The following is a 15,221-nucleotide window of genomic DNA, read 5'->3' as shown; positions in this document are numbered from 1 at the left end:
CTCACCCCTCCCTCACCCCTCCCTCTCTCCCTCACCCCTCCCTCCCTCCCTCCCTCCCTCACCCCTCCCTCCCTCCCTCCCTCTCTACCTCACCCCTCCCTCCCTCTCTCCCTCACCCCTCCCTCCCCCCCTCACTCCTCCCTCCCTCCCTCACCCCTCACCCCTCCCTCCCTCCCTCACCCCTCCCTCACCCCTCCCTCCCTCCCTCCCTCCCTCCCTCCAATGCCCGGCCAGGAAGAAAGAAAAACAGTTTCCTCAGCTTCAATGGATTGACTCACACACTATTTTGATGGTAGTCAAAACAAAATTAGTGCTGGATTATTATTTTTGAAGTTAGCACTTGATTATTTGTTATGTGCGGGCAGGTTCACTTGTCAAATAGGATTTGGGTTGAGAGCAGATGATGGATGTGTGGAAGGTATGCAGCGTAATTTCTCCTGAGTTTCAGGGCTCGTATGGAGGCCTGAATAAAAGGAGAGACACATTTAAATGAAGGCTGAATATTCAGATGATATTCAAACCAATAAAGATCTATTTGTATGAACCTTATCATTAAGGTACATAGCTTCCATAACATATTGAGTCATGGGCATTGACCAACAAAAAACATGAATAGAGCCAACACTGAAGTAGTAATGTTAAAAATAGTATAGACCGGTTTAATGTACCAAAAGTTTGCAACTGATGAATTACATTAATATAAATTAGTTTAACTGTAACGCCCGAACTTGAAACTAAGCATCATCACGGACCATCCCAAAAGCATTTGTAAAAGTTTAACCAATACATTTACGCCACCTGGTGGTAAATACGTATCATACATCTTCGCCTACTTTCATTGTACACTAAGGCGGCCCTGCAAAATAACAAAATACATGGACAATAAAGTATTGTGTGTTATCTGTGTAGACCACCAGTGTACACACAACTGGTCAAGTAAATAAATCCTACATATACTATGTTGGTATGCGACAGATAAAATAAAGCAACCTACTTCACTATTGCCATCTGGGAATAGGATCCATATTACTACATTGTAGAAACCATCCACAGTTTGTCTAAATCAGGACAAGAGGATGATCATAAGTTACATTAAAATAATAATAAATAAAAAATACTTTTAATATAATCTGAACAAACAAAGAATGCAAATACAAAAGTCCAGTATTAAAAGTCAATAAGACAAACAAGAATCAAAAAAAAACAAACAAAAAAACAGAAAGTGAGAACACTGTTCTTTATTCTACGAGAGGTGATCGAACGCCTTCTTCTCCAGCGCTCCGTCAGAGCACCTCGACGTTCCCCCGGGACCGTCGAGGTGGCAGAGTGCAGATTAGAGGAGATTATGACCCTGTGGACTCCGAGCACGGGCCGATGTGCAGCTGGTGACGTCAGTCCGGCCAGAGTCTCCGTGGGCGTGTGGATCAGGGCTGGAGGAACGCCCTCAACCTCTCCCCCCCCAGCGGAGGCCAGCCCCCCAGCCCGTCCACCTCGTCTGCCTCCCGCCTCCTCCCCGGGGGGTGCATGTGGGCGTAGTACACCGCCAGACACAGCAGCCCCGCCCCCGTCCCCACGGCGATGACCCCCACCACCGCCCAGAAGTACCACAGCTCCGTCGCCGTCGGAGGAGGGGGAGGGGCCGCCGTCGTCCCCGGCAACGACAACGGAGGCGACCACAGCCAGGCGAACAGCAGCGGCGCGGCGGCGTTCACGGCGGCGTGGAGCAGGTAGTAGAGGCTCATGGGGGCCCGGGTGGCCTGGCCCTTGACGTTAAAGAAGGTGAAGGTGAGGACGGCCCCCACGGCGGCGCGGTACACCCACTCGGTGGTCCGCCGGGTGCAGAAGGAGGTCTGCAGCCAGTGAGCCCACAGGGTGCCCAGCAGCCAGAGGGCGGCCAGCCCCCCCGCGGCGTAGGGGCTGAGGCTGAGCAGCAGGGCGAACGCCAGCAGGCGGGAGGCGATGGTGAAGAGCTTGTAGAGCAGGTAGACGGCGGTGGGGAGGCCCGCCGGCATCTCCTGGGCGGCGGGCAGCGAGCGGCGCAGGCAGCGGCGATAGTCCACCAGGGCCCAGGCCGCGCTGAGGCAGGAGAAGGCCATGCACGCGTCTGGAGGGCGACATGCTGCAGTCAGTGTGCGCCTCGTGACATCCACGCTAGATTTGGTCACCTGGCGCGATGCGGAAGGAGACTCAGGGAATTCATACGCGATGAGTCAGGAAGGACTTGCTCAAGGATCAGGGAAGGGGTGCGAAACCCCTAGCCGTTACAACAATGTGCCCCCCATTTAGTGACATTTATATATTTGTATTTTATATAAAATATCTGTTTCTGTAAGGGATTCTTTATTTTTTTCCCTTCATTCTTTCTTGCTTTCTTTTCTTCCTTTACCATCCACCTCTTTTTCATATACTCTGATACACAGGACAACACACACACACACACACACACACACACACACACACACACAACTGCACTTACACTGCACGAGCGAACCCTCGCCGTGGCGGAGGATGAGGAACACCTGCAGGAGGAGCTGAGGCGCGCTCTCCAGGAAGGCCTCGAACAGTTTGAGCATGCTCAGGTCGGTGGCCAGACAGAAGAGCCGGTGGTGCGCCCCCCTGTCCTCCCCCAGGGAGGGGGCAGAGGACGCAGCCCACAGCTCCCTGTGCCCAGCCTTCAGCAGCTGGACGTACCTTCAACACACACACACAGATACACACACAACACACAGAAGACAGATGAAATCAGGACCGCCGTGCCTTGTGTCGTACGGCTGGAATGTGTCTCCACAGCGGTCGGTCCAGTTCCCCAGGCGGCCCGGGATTCTTCACCCTGCTAAATGCCAATGGCAGCTCAGCAAGGTGAAAGCCACCAGCAGCATATTATTTGTCATCATGGTCGCCAAACAAGACAATTGTGGCAGAGATCTCCCGTAACACCAAGGCCTTTGTTGTTTGTAACCTAGGGCTTACCGGGCGAGGATTCCCATGCCGAGCACGTGGAGTGACACAAGGCGCATTAAGGCGAGCCTCGACGGGATGGGTTTCCCCTCCGGGTTCAGGAAGACGTTCTTCATGTCGTCTTCGTACCAAGCGTAGCTGAACACCTGTGTCACCGCGAGCCCTACTAACACAAACACCCCCGTCAGCCCCGCCCAGAGGAAATGCCGTTCCCGGACGTATTTGAGCACCAGTCCGACGTCCGACCCGATGTCTGCGATGTAAAAGAGCAGCGAGGCGATGGTACAGAACCATCTCACCTTGGAGTACCTGTTCTCAGCGGGGAGCATTTGGATTTCACCCTGGTTGTGAACGCTCAAGCTAGGGTGGGGGTGTTGCTCAGCGTGGTGAGATACAGCCACTGGCTCTTTGGAACAGAATCCGTCCTCATAGTTAGTGCTAATATTATTTAGATATATTTTATAAAAGTTGGTTGTTTGTGTGTTTTTGAGGTTCAGGTCATTCAGGTTGTGATCAAATGCCATTCTGGTCCACCTGTTAAAAAACAAAATGAGACATCTTATCTGATATGGTGACTGACATACCAGTAAGTCAATATGGAAACTTTAAGTGATAGCGTCAAGCGGACGCATTTTATTAGCCTGTAAGTTTCACTGTCGTTCAACGTCTGCTATGCTGTGTAATAGAAACACTAATCAATGGCATGATTAGCCTCCGTATGGCTCTTATGTAACCAGAAAATGCAGTGTCATCACACCCTCGACACACAAAACCACACATAACACAACAGAAACTATTTATACAGTTTTTGCTGTATTGTTGTGTGATATGTTGGGAGATTTGGTAATTGCAGTAGCAGGCGACATTTCTTTCATTCATTCATTCAATTTCATTTGTAAAGATCTTTTAAAAATCTTAAAAATGCAATGTCACAGATCTAAACACAAAGTAAATCATTAAGTTTTACTGAAGCAGAAGCAATTGTCACAAGCACCCATAAGAATAGTTACCTCAATGTTGGCACCTGAATGAAAAATAAGAATAAATAGTTGTTTTTATCATAACACTTGTAATAATGTAAATAAAACACAAAACGAAATGTCAGCTTTAAGAGGAAAAAGACAGACCATCATACTTACTGCAGCCTTCTCAGAGAAATGGTATCAATTCATGAAATTCATGTGAACAGATCCGCCCGGATCATTATCCAACACCGTCAGGCAAAAAGAAACTAAGTGACATGACAGGTCTACTGTACAGTGTGTGTGTGTGTGTGTGTGTGTGTGTGTGTGTGTGTGTGTGTGTGTGTGTGTGTGTGTGTGTGTGTGTGTGTGTGTGTGTGTGTGTGTGTGTGTGTCTATGGGTGTGTTTGTGGGCAGTCGTACATGCAGTCCACACCCTACGTTAACTCTTCAGGCTCCTCACACATTATCTCTAGGTACACGTACACACACACACGCACGCACGCACACACACACAGACAGACAGACAGACAGACAGACAGACAGACAGACAGACAGACAGACAGACAGACAGACAGACAGACAGACAGACAGACAGACAGACAGACAGACAGACAGACAGACAGACAGACAGACAGACAGACACACACACACACACACACATACACACACACACACACACACATATACACAATGGCATGTTCACTAGTTTGTGAGTAATTCTCTCTCAATTCTTTCACTGAGATTTTCCAACAGCATTCGAACAACATCTCAACCAATTAGTGTTGGGAATAATATGTCATTGGAACATGATATAACCTTACTCGCTTATTCAGGTCACCTTTCCCTGTTTTATTCCTCTTCACGCTTAGTTTGCTTACATGACTGAAAGGGGTGGCCAGAAAGGAACATAATTAACCCTAGACCTATCACCTTATGCCGTCTTGCTGTATAGCTGTCATACATCCAAATCAGAATCCTTACAATTTGGTATTATGTCACATTGGTATTTTGCATGGAAAAAATTCATACAATCTAATCACATTCAAGAATGTTAATAAATGGCTCCATACCAGTTTTACTGTTTTTAGATCATATAAAAAATAAAAAATAAACTTCAAAAATATATATACTACTACTGCATGACATCGCTTTCACCCCCGGCCTGGTTTCGCTTTAGGTTCATTACTCCACACATACAGGGGGCGATAGACAACTCGATAAGGCTTTTCGCCCCGTGCGTAAAGCGTCTCGTTCAACAAACAGTGTTGCCAGATTGGGCCATATCCCGCCCAATCTGGCAACACTAGCTGCAGCGCGCTGAAGCATGTGTTGCCAGATTGGGCGGGACATCTAGCCCAATCCGGCAACACTGTCGACAAAGCGCAGCGCGTACTCAGCTGGACCCGCCCACAAGAAGAAGAGTGACACGCCATTCAATTGCTGTCTGGACTGTGGTTGTAGAACCCGAGCTGAGCTTTGGACATTGTTGGACAAAAGACACGAATACGTCCACGTTATCGCGTTCGGTGTCGCCGGGGAAAGTTGGCCTGAAATCTTGGAGAAAATGGGGATCAAGAAAAAAAACACCAAGAATCCGCCGGTGCTGAGCCATGAGTTTGTTATACAGAACCATGCAGATATTGTTTCCTGTGTTGCTATGGTGTTCCTTCTCGGACTGATGTTTGAGGTAGGTCCTTTTTGTATTTTAATTACAATTGTCGTATGAAAAAGCTTGTCTTTGGAGAGCCAAAGTGTGCAGAGAATCACGCAGTGGATGACGAACGATCGCCACCTGAACGTAGACATTGGCATGGCTGTTATTGCAATTGTTTTCACCAACTTCACTTATATCGTTAAAATTATGCCTGGGATCGTTGCACTATACATCCACCACTGTGATGATCCCGGTTGTGTCTTACTTCTAGTACTTAATACAGTGTATATTTCGACAACTCCTGCTGACATCTGGTCTCTCCCTTCCAATCTGGCTGCGTCCCCGTTTTAAAAAAATCCATATTTGGAATATCTGTAGAATGGGCCTACAATATTTCATGGGGAAAAGTTACTTGAATGAAGCTGAAAACCGACATATTGTGGAATTGGCGGAAATGCTTTAGCGTCTGCAGCAATGTTGAGCAACACGTTAAGTTTTATGCGTAGATGGGTTACGTGGCAATCGCACAACGATTGAGATGGCTGTCATCGTACAGAGCTCCCTCGGTCGAGGCTCCGCCGAAAGTTTACGGCAAAGTTGTACAACGTTAAAGATATAACCTGACGTCTGACGGACTCTGACGTTAATTCTCGCGATGAGACGCCAGCAGTCGATTGATTTGTTTTATTAGCCGCTCAAAATATGTGTATTTCATCCACACTGAGAACCAGCGCCACTCTTCCTCGAGTTGTACACGCATCATGGGAGTTGAAGTTTTCTGGCGGATTGTGCTTACTTTGAGTGCAATGGAAATAAAGAGTTCTTCTTTTCTTCACAGGTCACTTCAAAGGCCGCAGTGTTATTCATAACGGTGCAGTACAATGTAACCATCTCGTCAAATGGTAAGATAAAATAAAATATTGTCATGGAAAAAAATGAAACATACGCGTACATATAGGCTACTTCTAGAGTATTTATTTTTAGAATAATTATTTTGCTTTGTGTAACACATTGTTATTCGTTTTTTTATTCGAGACAAATGCTTGTGACCTCAGAGATACTCATCTCAGAGCTGTTTTTCTTTTTCTTTTTTGGTGTCTAAAAATATCCTGTTTGATTTATAAAGTCCTTTGGTGGAATTGTTCGTCAGGTGAATTTGGGCTAGGGTTTGAAATAAAGCTCTCTCCACCGCCTCAAGGTGAAGTGCTGATACAGGACATTTACTTTTGTCACTGATTGACAGCCCGCATATTTTAAGTCTTAAGTGTTAAATAAATGGATCTTTTATGCACACACAACCTTACGGCAGTTTTTGTGCTAACAGAAATGCACTCAGACGATTGGCCTAATTATTTGTTGCTGGCTCTGCCTTTATCTGCCTGTTGTTATGGGAAGCAGTGGTCTAACTGATGAGCAGTGCGTTTCCACTCTGCTCCCGAGACCGTAGTGAAATATTTCAGATGCTTTCAATTATGAATCCCGAAATGTAAGGTGCAAATGGGGCCAATCATTTAGCTAAAACCTCTTTTGTGATTGCTTGTTATGTCGGCACCTCAGTGTGCGAAGCATTCGATATTCATAAGAAGCGTACATTAGTGCCTCATGGGCAAACGGTTTGTCATTTATGATGAATCAAACTTTCAAAATGTACCCTGGCCGTTCGAATGGAGTCTTCTATCAATGATGCCCACATTATAGTTCCCAAATGAAATCAAGCCTATCAGGCCAACCACTGTGACATTATACACTTATAAATGAAGTTAAACAATATACTACTGACTTTTTGCAGTTTATTTAACCACACCGTACAAGCATTTGAGGACCTGCATTAGTTGTGTTTGATCCAAGCCAGGAGTTCCTCCAGTCATGTGTGTGTTTGTGTTGTCGGGGGTCTCAGAAGGTTCAGAGGAAACAGCCGTCAACCACTTCCATCACGGCATCAAAGACCTGGCAACCGTCTTCTTCTACATGCTGGTCGCCATCATCTTGCATGCCATCATCCAGGAATATGTGCTGGATGTGAGTTCACACACACACGCACACACACACATACATTCGCACACACATGAAAAAGCAATACACACACACCTGTTTCTAATCCCCTTTTACTAATCTGGTCTGTTTCTGCCCTCTAGAAAATCAACCGGAAGATGCACTTCTCAAAGACCAAGCACAGCAAGTTCAACGAGTCAGGCCAACTCGGTGTCTTCTACCTGTTCTCCTTCGGCTGGGGCACTAGCATCCTGATCAACGTGGGTACCCCCCCCCCTCCCTCCCCGTCTCTGAGCTTGTGACTTCAGGTCTGCATCACGTCCAACTCACCTCCTCCTCCTCCTCTTCTTCAGGAACACTTTCTCTCCAACCCAGTCAACCTTTGGGAGGGTTATCCGCATTTACTGATGCCGTAAGTATTGTATACATACGCACGCACGCACGCACGCACGCACGCACGCACGCACGCACGCACGCACGCACGCACGCACGCACGCACGCACGCACGCACGCACGCACGCACGCACGCACGCACGCACGCACGCACGCACGCACGCACGCACGCACGCACGCACGCACGCACGCACGCACGCACGCACGCACGCACGCACGCACGCACGCACGCACGCACGCACGCACGCACGCACGCACGCACGCACGCACGCATGCATACAGGCCACCATTGTGGGTTTTATCAAGTTGCTATCACTTGACTCCTACTGGTGTACTGTGGACCTATATCCATGGGATTAGATTAGGTACATGTGCAAACACAGCTGAATATAGTTTTATTCTGTCACAGGTTTTCTCTAATTTTTGTAAGCACATTTGGAACTGATGAATATACCGTATTAGTTTGTTTGAATACAGGATTATTTCCTATTTCTAAATCTACAATCGTGAGCTGATGCATGGACGGCCATCTGCTGTAGGTTTGGTCATGCGTGAAAAACGGAAACACTCGTTCCTTTCACCGTTACGCTGCCGTGCCCCTCGAGGTCAGACAGGGCGATGAGCACTAGTAGCGACTATAAAGACTACAAACAAGAAGTTGGGGTGGTGCGCTGGTGTTGTAATCTCAATATGGCGCCGACATTGCATTGCATGTTTAACCAGAACGATGAACGCGTTTGTTAGACTTTATATTATATATTGAGAAAGACTCTGTTAAGCACATTACAAACATGAACATGTCTTTGTTGTTTAGATTCCAGATGAAATTCTTCTACATCTGTCAGTTGGGCTACTGGCTCCACGCTCTGCCTGAGTTGTACTTCCAGAAAACAAAGAAGGTTAGTGTGTGTGTTAGTGTGTGTGTTTGTGCTGCCAAACTGTATCGGCCTGTGTGACTTGTAAACAAACAGCCCATATGAACTTCCCTTGTGTAAACGCGTGGGCGCTTCGTCTCATTTCCCCACTATTCCATTAGGCAGTGCGTGCCAATGAGTGAACACATGTATTGCTCACCAACAGCAGTGGTCGGAGATAAGTGTGTCCCATTTAGATGAATGAATGAATACATGTTGGCTAAATATGTATTTGTACACTAGAGCCAAATGGTAGCTTGTTGTCAAAGGAGGCTCTACTTGAGGTCACGTTGCCCGGTGTCGTTGTTTTCACTGAGCTTCAGGCTCTGACTTTAAGCTATGGAACCTCAGGCCTATTTACTGCAGCCGCATCCTATTGCGGTTAGCATCGTTGGAGTTGTATATTTGGAGCAGAGTTTCCATGTGCAGTCCTCAATATTATGATGGTGTTTCCTGCTCAGGAGGATATTCCACGGCAGCTGGTCTACATCTCTCTGTACCTCGTCCACATCGCCGGAGCCTACGTCCTCAAGTAAGACCAGCGACAGTATGGGTCCACTGGAAAGACCTTTGTGTTTTATAAATGATATAAGACCTAAGCAATCGTACTCTATATTCAATATGGGGCTTTACTGCACATTACCAACTGCATACCTATAATCATTTGAATAATGGTCCTTGTTATACAATATTCAGAACAGGATCCGTTTTGTGGCTGAAATTGAAACTTCACAAACTAGTTGATAAGGGACCCAAATCTGGTTACCCGGGCAACTGTTACGATGAGCTCTGTTGTCAGGCGTTATTTTCCATGCTCTGTTTTTCAGCATGAACCGCCTGGGTCTGGTTCTGCTGGTGCTGCACTACTTTGTGGAGCTGGTCTTCCACATCTCCCGCCTCGTGTACTTCAGCAATGAGAGTCGGCAGACCGGGTCAGTAGCTTCCAGCACCCCCAAACCCCCTCAAGGGGCAGGAGGGGGCTCTGGGTTAGGGGGTTCCACTCCAAGACCAAAGGTTCTGGGTTGGAGCCCCACTCAGGAAGGTCTACCATCCTTGCCCAAGATGTCTTAGCCCTACCTCCTTAACCTTAATGAAATGCATCAATAATTGTGAACACGCTTTAGATAATAGCATTAAATTACTAATGGTAACTAGAGACGTTGTGTGAACAGAAGCTCTCTCCTAAGCTGAGGGGAACTGCAGCATGTTGGTCTATGTTTGTCCATGACTAGTCCTCCCTATACTGCTCCAGGTTCACTGTGTGACCGTTCTGCTGGTCCTGTGCACTGCTGACCCTGTCCCTCTATTCCTGCTCCAGGTTCACTGTGTGGGCCGTTCTGTTAGTCCTGGGGCACTGCTGACCCTGTCCCTCTATTCCTGCTGCAGGTTCACTGTGTGGCCGTTCTGCTGGTCCTAGGCCACTGCTGACCCTGTCCCTCTATTCCTGCTGCAGGTTCACTGTGTGGCCGTTCTGCTGGTCCTGGGGCACTGGTGACCCTGTCCCTCTATTCCTGCTGCAGGTTCACTGTGTGGCCGTTCTGCTGGTCCTAGGCCACTGCTGACCCTGTCCCTCTATTCCTGCTGCAGGTTCACTGTGTGGGCCGTTCTGTTCGTCCTGGGGCGGCTTCTAACCCTGTCCCTCTATTCCTGCTGCAGGTTCACTGTGTGGGCCGTTCTGTTCGTCCTGGGGCGGCTTCTGACCCTGTCCCTCTCCGTCCTCACCGTGGGCTTCGGACTCGCCACCTCTGAGCAACAAGGCTTCGACATGGCCGCTGGAAACTTCAACGTGCTCCTTGTTAGGTGTGTGCGTGCGTGCATGTGTCTTAGTGTGTATGATCATGCATGTGTGGCTCTCTGTGTGTGTAGGTTTTGACTATTCTTGAATGAACGTTGTCATTCTGAAAGAAACATTGGAAGGGGCAGTGTGTTGAGTTTAGTTGCATCTAGCGAATCAGACTTTGGTTATTAATTTGGTTACAAAAGCTCTTCTAGATGCCACTAAATACACAGACTGCAGCTCTTGATGGCCTGCCACAGTCTCTTTTCGTTTGTCACTATTCAAGTCGATGTACAGAAGATCTGCTTGTTCTTGGTGTCGGGGGAACGTGCGCTACTCTCAAAGCTGATGACGTTCCTTGTGTCTTCCTGCGTGTCGGTAGAATCACTGTGCTGGCCGCCATCTGCCTCACCCAGGCCTTCATGATGTGGAAGTTCATCAACTTCCAGCTCCGCCGGTGGAGGGAGCAGGGGCAGGGCCAGACCCTGAAGAAGAAACAGGCCCCCGCCAAGAGCAAATCAAAGAAAGAGAAGAGTAAGAGGGGGGGGGGGTTATACCTAAAGGCTATGGTCTAGACCCCCACTGCAGGCATACTAGAGGGAGATGAATAACCATGAATAGTACTATACTACTATACTTTACTACTACTCTAGACTATACTACTATAATAGCAGTATAGTTTCAGCCAAATGCTTCTGTATTGGCTGAATATTAAATGGTTAATTAGCCTGGTCTGCTATTGCCTTCAAGCTCACTAATGTTTCTATTCTTTCCCTTTCTTCTAGCTAACGGGGTCAATGGAGTGACTTCTAACGGGGCCGACTCGCCAAGAGTAAAGAAAGAGAAGTCGTCGTAAAATACACACATGAACCTTTTCTATATCTGGCCTCACCCCCCCCCTTCAAAGAACCCTTGCTCTGTCACCCCCCTCCTTCACCCTCTCTCCATGCACCTCCCGGCCACGCCCAGTGGACCACCCTCTCCCCTTCAGCGCATTATGCATCATCTTCAGCCCTTTCTCCCCTGACTGACAGGACCAGTTGGGCAGCAGGGAGAACAATGATTTAATTTGATTCAATTCTTTTTTCTGTTGTTTTGCTAGCCACCAGTTGTCCAGCACGCCTTGACATTAGCAGCCATGCTCTGCTGTGCCATAACAAGTAAAAAAATAAATATAAATATTCAAAAGATATTTTATTTAAAAAAAATAATAAAAGTGCCTAATTGATGCCAACCGACTGGTACCAGATGTTATGTTTCTTCTCTTTAGGACTTCAGGACTTATGACTTCACTGTGTTTCTTCCAAAGTTAGACTGTATATTGCAGATTAGGATTTTCTTTTTCTTTTTAATCGCTTACTTTGCTTTGGTTATTTATCATTTTTTGTGTGGATTTTTGCTTAGGACCATTTCATTTCGACCCATGAGACATTTATTCGCATACGTTAAATGCGATTTGTTTCACCCCACCGTTTCCTCATTCATAACAAAAGGTTGCACAAAGGCATTTTATAACATCACAACTCCGGAACATAACCGGCTGAAAAGGTATTCAAAGTAACAAGGAAATATTATATTTTGTATGGACTGCCGCAGGGTCCCGGCCCACTATCATGTTCTGAACGTTTTGCTATGCCTCTGGTTTTCGTTCCATAAACATTGTGAAAAGATTAGCAAAACAGAATCATGTAAAGAATGGGAGAACAATCTTGTGGCGTTTGTGTCCTGGTGATACCGAGACCCCGTTGATACCGTTGAAGTGAGGGGGTGCCGGCTCGACCCTCACCCAGTGCGGGCCCCAAATGTAGTTGGATCACCCAGGAATGACTTTCATTGATGCCATGTTGAATGTTCTAGTTTTGTTTGAATTGTGTAAACCAATAAATGCACCCCCTTGCTCTATTTTCCTTTGAGTCACAACAACAGAATGACTATGAATCTCTTTTGTGATAGATATTTAACACAGAAATAGTGGTCTATTCTAAGATTAAATGGACCATGGTTGTAGGGTCTATTCATCTAGTATTTAGAGAAAGGGTTGCTGTGTTTATTCTGTCGTATCATTGGTGACCTTGAAAATGTCCACCGAAAAGTAACTTATTTTAAGATATGAACTAGCAATGTCGGCAATCTACCAATACACTATATGCACCAACAAAAGCATGTGACTGTGCAGCCTTTTTTTTTTATACCTCTGTTATCTTTGCCTTACACTTCACTGCTATAAGACCGATTTGCACAGAGCCGAGTTCCAGAAAGCAGTGATATATTTAGGGATCTTAGCATTGATAATCACACCTTTAAAAATATATATATAAAATTGCATTTTAGATTTCATTCTTTGCTCTTCTGGAGGCCTTTGCATAGGCCTACTGTTCAATCTACTTGTCCTTTTGGGGGAAGTTATCTGGAAATAAATGTATAAGAGGACCCAACAAATGTATCACACCATAACCAGTAATCTATTTAATTGGTTTGGTTATTGGCCGTGTTGATTTAATGTCAGCCTGTGTGTGGTGCTGTGGGACCAGTTTTAATGTGAATGATAGGCCTACAGCTACACGTCAGCCTGAGTCTGACAGTTGACAAAATTTAAAGCAACCTTTTTGAGCATATGTTTTGAAATGGTCAAAAAGTAATGGAGGTGGAAAAACCAACGATTTCAGCTATACTCTCATTATGGGCTTTACTACTATGTTTGAACATTTGATCGAAACTGCACAATTTGCCTTATTCATAGAAAATCTACAGAGCAATAAAGTCAAACAGCATTTAATGTCGATTACCGGTTTCAGATCATAGTTTTCGACACGCATCCACATTAGGTGCAAAACCAGTAAATCTTCAAATCGGATGTCACCGACATCAAACACAAAACCTTCATCCACATTCAAAGCGGTCCCACGGATCAAACCTGCAAATCGATAATCGCGATTCATGTTATATCAAACGTCATTGGACGGATCCGCATGCAATTTCTTGCAGGAATCGGGTGTCATTTGACGGCTGCTCGTCGTGAGGTTGAGGTAGTTGGTGCTTGTGCCCCGTGATGTGGTGTGTGGGGGAGGATGATAAACAGTCAGCGGAGAACAGGAGGAACATGGCGGCACAGTTAGCGAGCAGAAATGTTGTTTCACTACCGCGAAGGTCAGAGCTGCTTCTGATTAACGGGATTTAACGGCGAGGATACAACCAAAAGTTTTAAATCGTGAGTACCACGCATGGGGACTCTCGGGGGGGGGGAGACGGAAGGTGGTGTTTTGTTATAAAATCAGTGACCTAATGCGAGGTCTTCAATCTCGGCTGTGTGTGGCTGCGCTCCGGAGTTAGCCTGCTAGCCGCTAGCCGCTAGCTCAGCTCGCCGCCTGTCAGCGGTGTTTATCAAACTCCTCGGCTAGTTAGCGGCTCTGCAAGCCAACTGGTAGTAATGTCGTTATTTGTGCATTGTTTCACACCGCTGGACGTGTTGCCATGCATGCGTCGGGAAGGAACCCGAAGTGGATTAAACCACGCACCTTGCTCTAAATGTTGAGTTTTGTGCTGAGTGAGCGAGTGACATAGCATTAGCAGACAGAAAGCGGACGAAGTTGGCCAGTACAGCGGGGATAGCGTTAGTTAGCATGCTAAGCTACGCTCCGTAGCGGCTGGCTGTGTTCGGAGAGCCGTCTCCCTCCGTCTCTCCCGGAACGGGCAGGACTTCAGCACCATGTGTGTTATTGGCTTTTCGTTCGGCTCTAAGCCCGAGCCATGTTTAGGACGTTTCGTTTTCGGCGGATCCTGCTCATGCATGTCATCTGAACATCGCATTGAGTTGTGGCCCCTTCTGACTTGAGGGATTAAGGTTACACCGTTTGTTTTGACCCTGGCTCATTGCTGTTTTTTGCTCAGCAATTTCACACGTTATTGTGTGGATTTTTTTGTGTGTGTAGTCTACACTTTGCCGTCGAATGAAAGCAATTTTTTTTTTTAACCTACGTTTTTAAGATGCATTTGAGAGAATGATTCCTTTAAAATGTGTGGTAATAAAGATTAGTAAATGATTCATTATGCACGATAAGCGGAATTGTTTTTACGAACGGTTCATGAGTTTTACTGGTTTTATGGTGTGCTTATACTTTTATCTATCGGGAACAAATCATCTTAATAAACGTTGCTCATAGGTCGTTTAAATCCTATGCAAATCGAGGCAAACGTGATCAGATAAAGTCAATCTAGATTTGCATATATTAAGCAGTAAATAAACGTGTGTGTGTGTGTGTGTGTGTGAGGGATGGGGGGGGGGAGGGGTTGGTGGAGGTTGTATCGATTCGTCGTTCTCCCCAAGAAAGTCGCTAATGGCATCTTGAGTAATCGGGAAATGGAGCTGCAGAGTTAAACTACTGCGTCTCATTGTAGTACACGTCCTGAGTGCATTTCACTGCCTCTAAAGGCTATCCTGCTCCGCTGCTCCAGGACTATACAGGCTGCAGACAGCTTGGGCCATTGCAATGATTGTCAACGCTTCCGCGTGTAATGCTGGAGGAATGCAGCCTGTGGAACCAGTGGAGCAGTCTCTGTTACATCACTCT

General features: G+C 46.6%; 3 protein-coding genes across 5 annotated transcripts in view; 2 read left to right on the top strand and 1 right to left on the bottom strand.

Moving 5' to 3' along the window:
* Nucleotides 1–692: 692 nt before the first annotated feature.
* Nucleotides 693–4,217, bottom strand: xkr9 (XK, Kell blood group complex subunit-related family, member 9). Of its 3 annotated transcripts, XM_079754458.1 has the most exons (5): nucleotides 4,098–4,168; nucleotides 3,969–3,982; nucleotides 2,971–3,492; nucleotides 2,477–2,691; nucleotides 693–2,104 (listed from the first exon to the last, which is right to left on the bottom strand). In XM_079754458.1, the coding sequence occupies exons 3-5, from the start codon at nucleotides 3,480–3,482 to the stop codon at nucleotides 1,425–1,427; spliced, it is 1,407 nt and encodes a 468-aa protein (XP_079610584.1). In that variant the 5' UTR covers nucleotides 3,483–3,492; nucleotides 3,969–3,982; nucleotides 4,098–4,168; the 3' UTR covers nucleotides 693–1,424. The 3 variants fall into 3 exon arrangements, with proteins under 3 accessions (XP_079610584.1, XP_079610582.1, XP_079610583.1); XM_079754456.1 differs by lacking the exon at nucleotides 3,969–3,982 and having other exon boundaries at nucleotides 4,098–4,217; XM_079754457.1 differs by having other exon boundaries at nucleotides 2,971–3,982; nucleotides 4,098–4,159.
* A 1,122-nt stretch (nucleotides 4,218–5,339) lies between these two features.
* Nucleotides 5,340–12,555, top strand: tram1 (translocation associated membrane protein 1). The gene is made up of 11 exons (XM_079755078.1): nucleotides 5,340–5,610; nucleotides 6,416–6,479; nucleotides 7,475–7,596; nucleotides 7,713–7,829; nucleotides 7,923–7,981; nucleotides 8,777–8,861; nucleotides 9,338–9,408; nucleotides 9,704–9,808; nucleotides 10,533–10,676; nucleotides 11,036–11,187; nucleotides 11,439–12,555. The coding sequence occupies exons 1-11, from the start codon at nucleotides 5,488–5,490 to the stop codon at nucleotides 11,507–11,509; spliced, it is 1,113 nt and encodes a 370-aa protein (XP_079611204.1). The 5' UTR covers nucleotides 5,340–5,487; the 3' UTR covers nucleotides 11,510–12,555.
* A 1,169-nt stretch (nucleotides 12,556–13,724) lies between these two features.
* ncoa2 (nuclear receptor coactivator 2) overlaps nucleotides 13,725–15,221 on the top strand; it is a gene marked incomplete at its 3' end in the record, with an annotated part of 85,973 nt that continues 84,476 nt past the window's right edge. The window contains exon 1 of the mRNA XM_079755052.1: nucleotides 13,725–13,861. The remainder of the gene's footprint in view (nucleotides 13,862–15,221) is intronic.

This window comes from Pollachius pollachius (assembly GCF_949987615.1).
Source record: "Pollachius pollachius genome assembly, chromosome: 17".
NCBI classification, from domain to species: domain Eukaryota; kingdom Metazoa; phylum Chordata; class Actinopteri; order Gadiformes; family Gadidae; genus Pollachius; species Pollachius pollachius.
The sequence above is the reverse complement of the archived record's forward strand: the minus strand, read 5'-3'. Positions and strand labels throughout refer to the sequence as shown.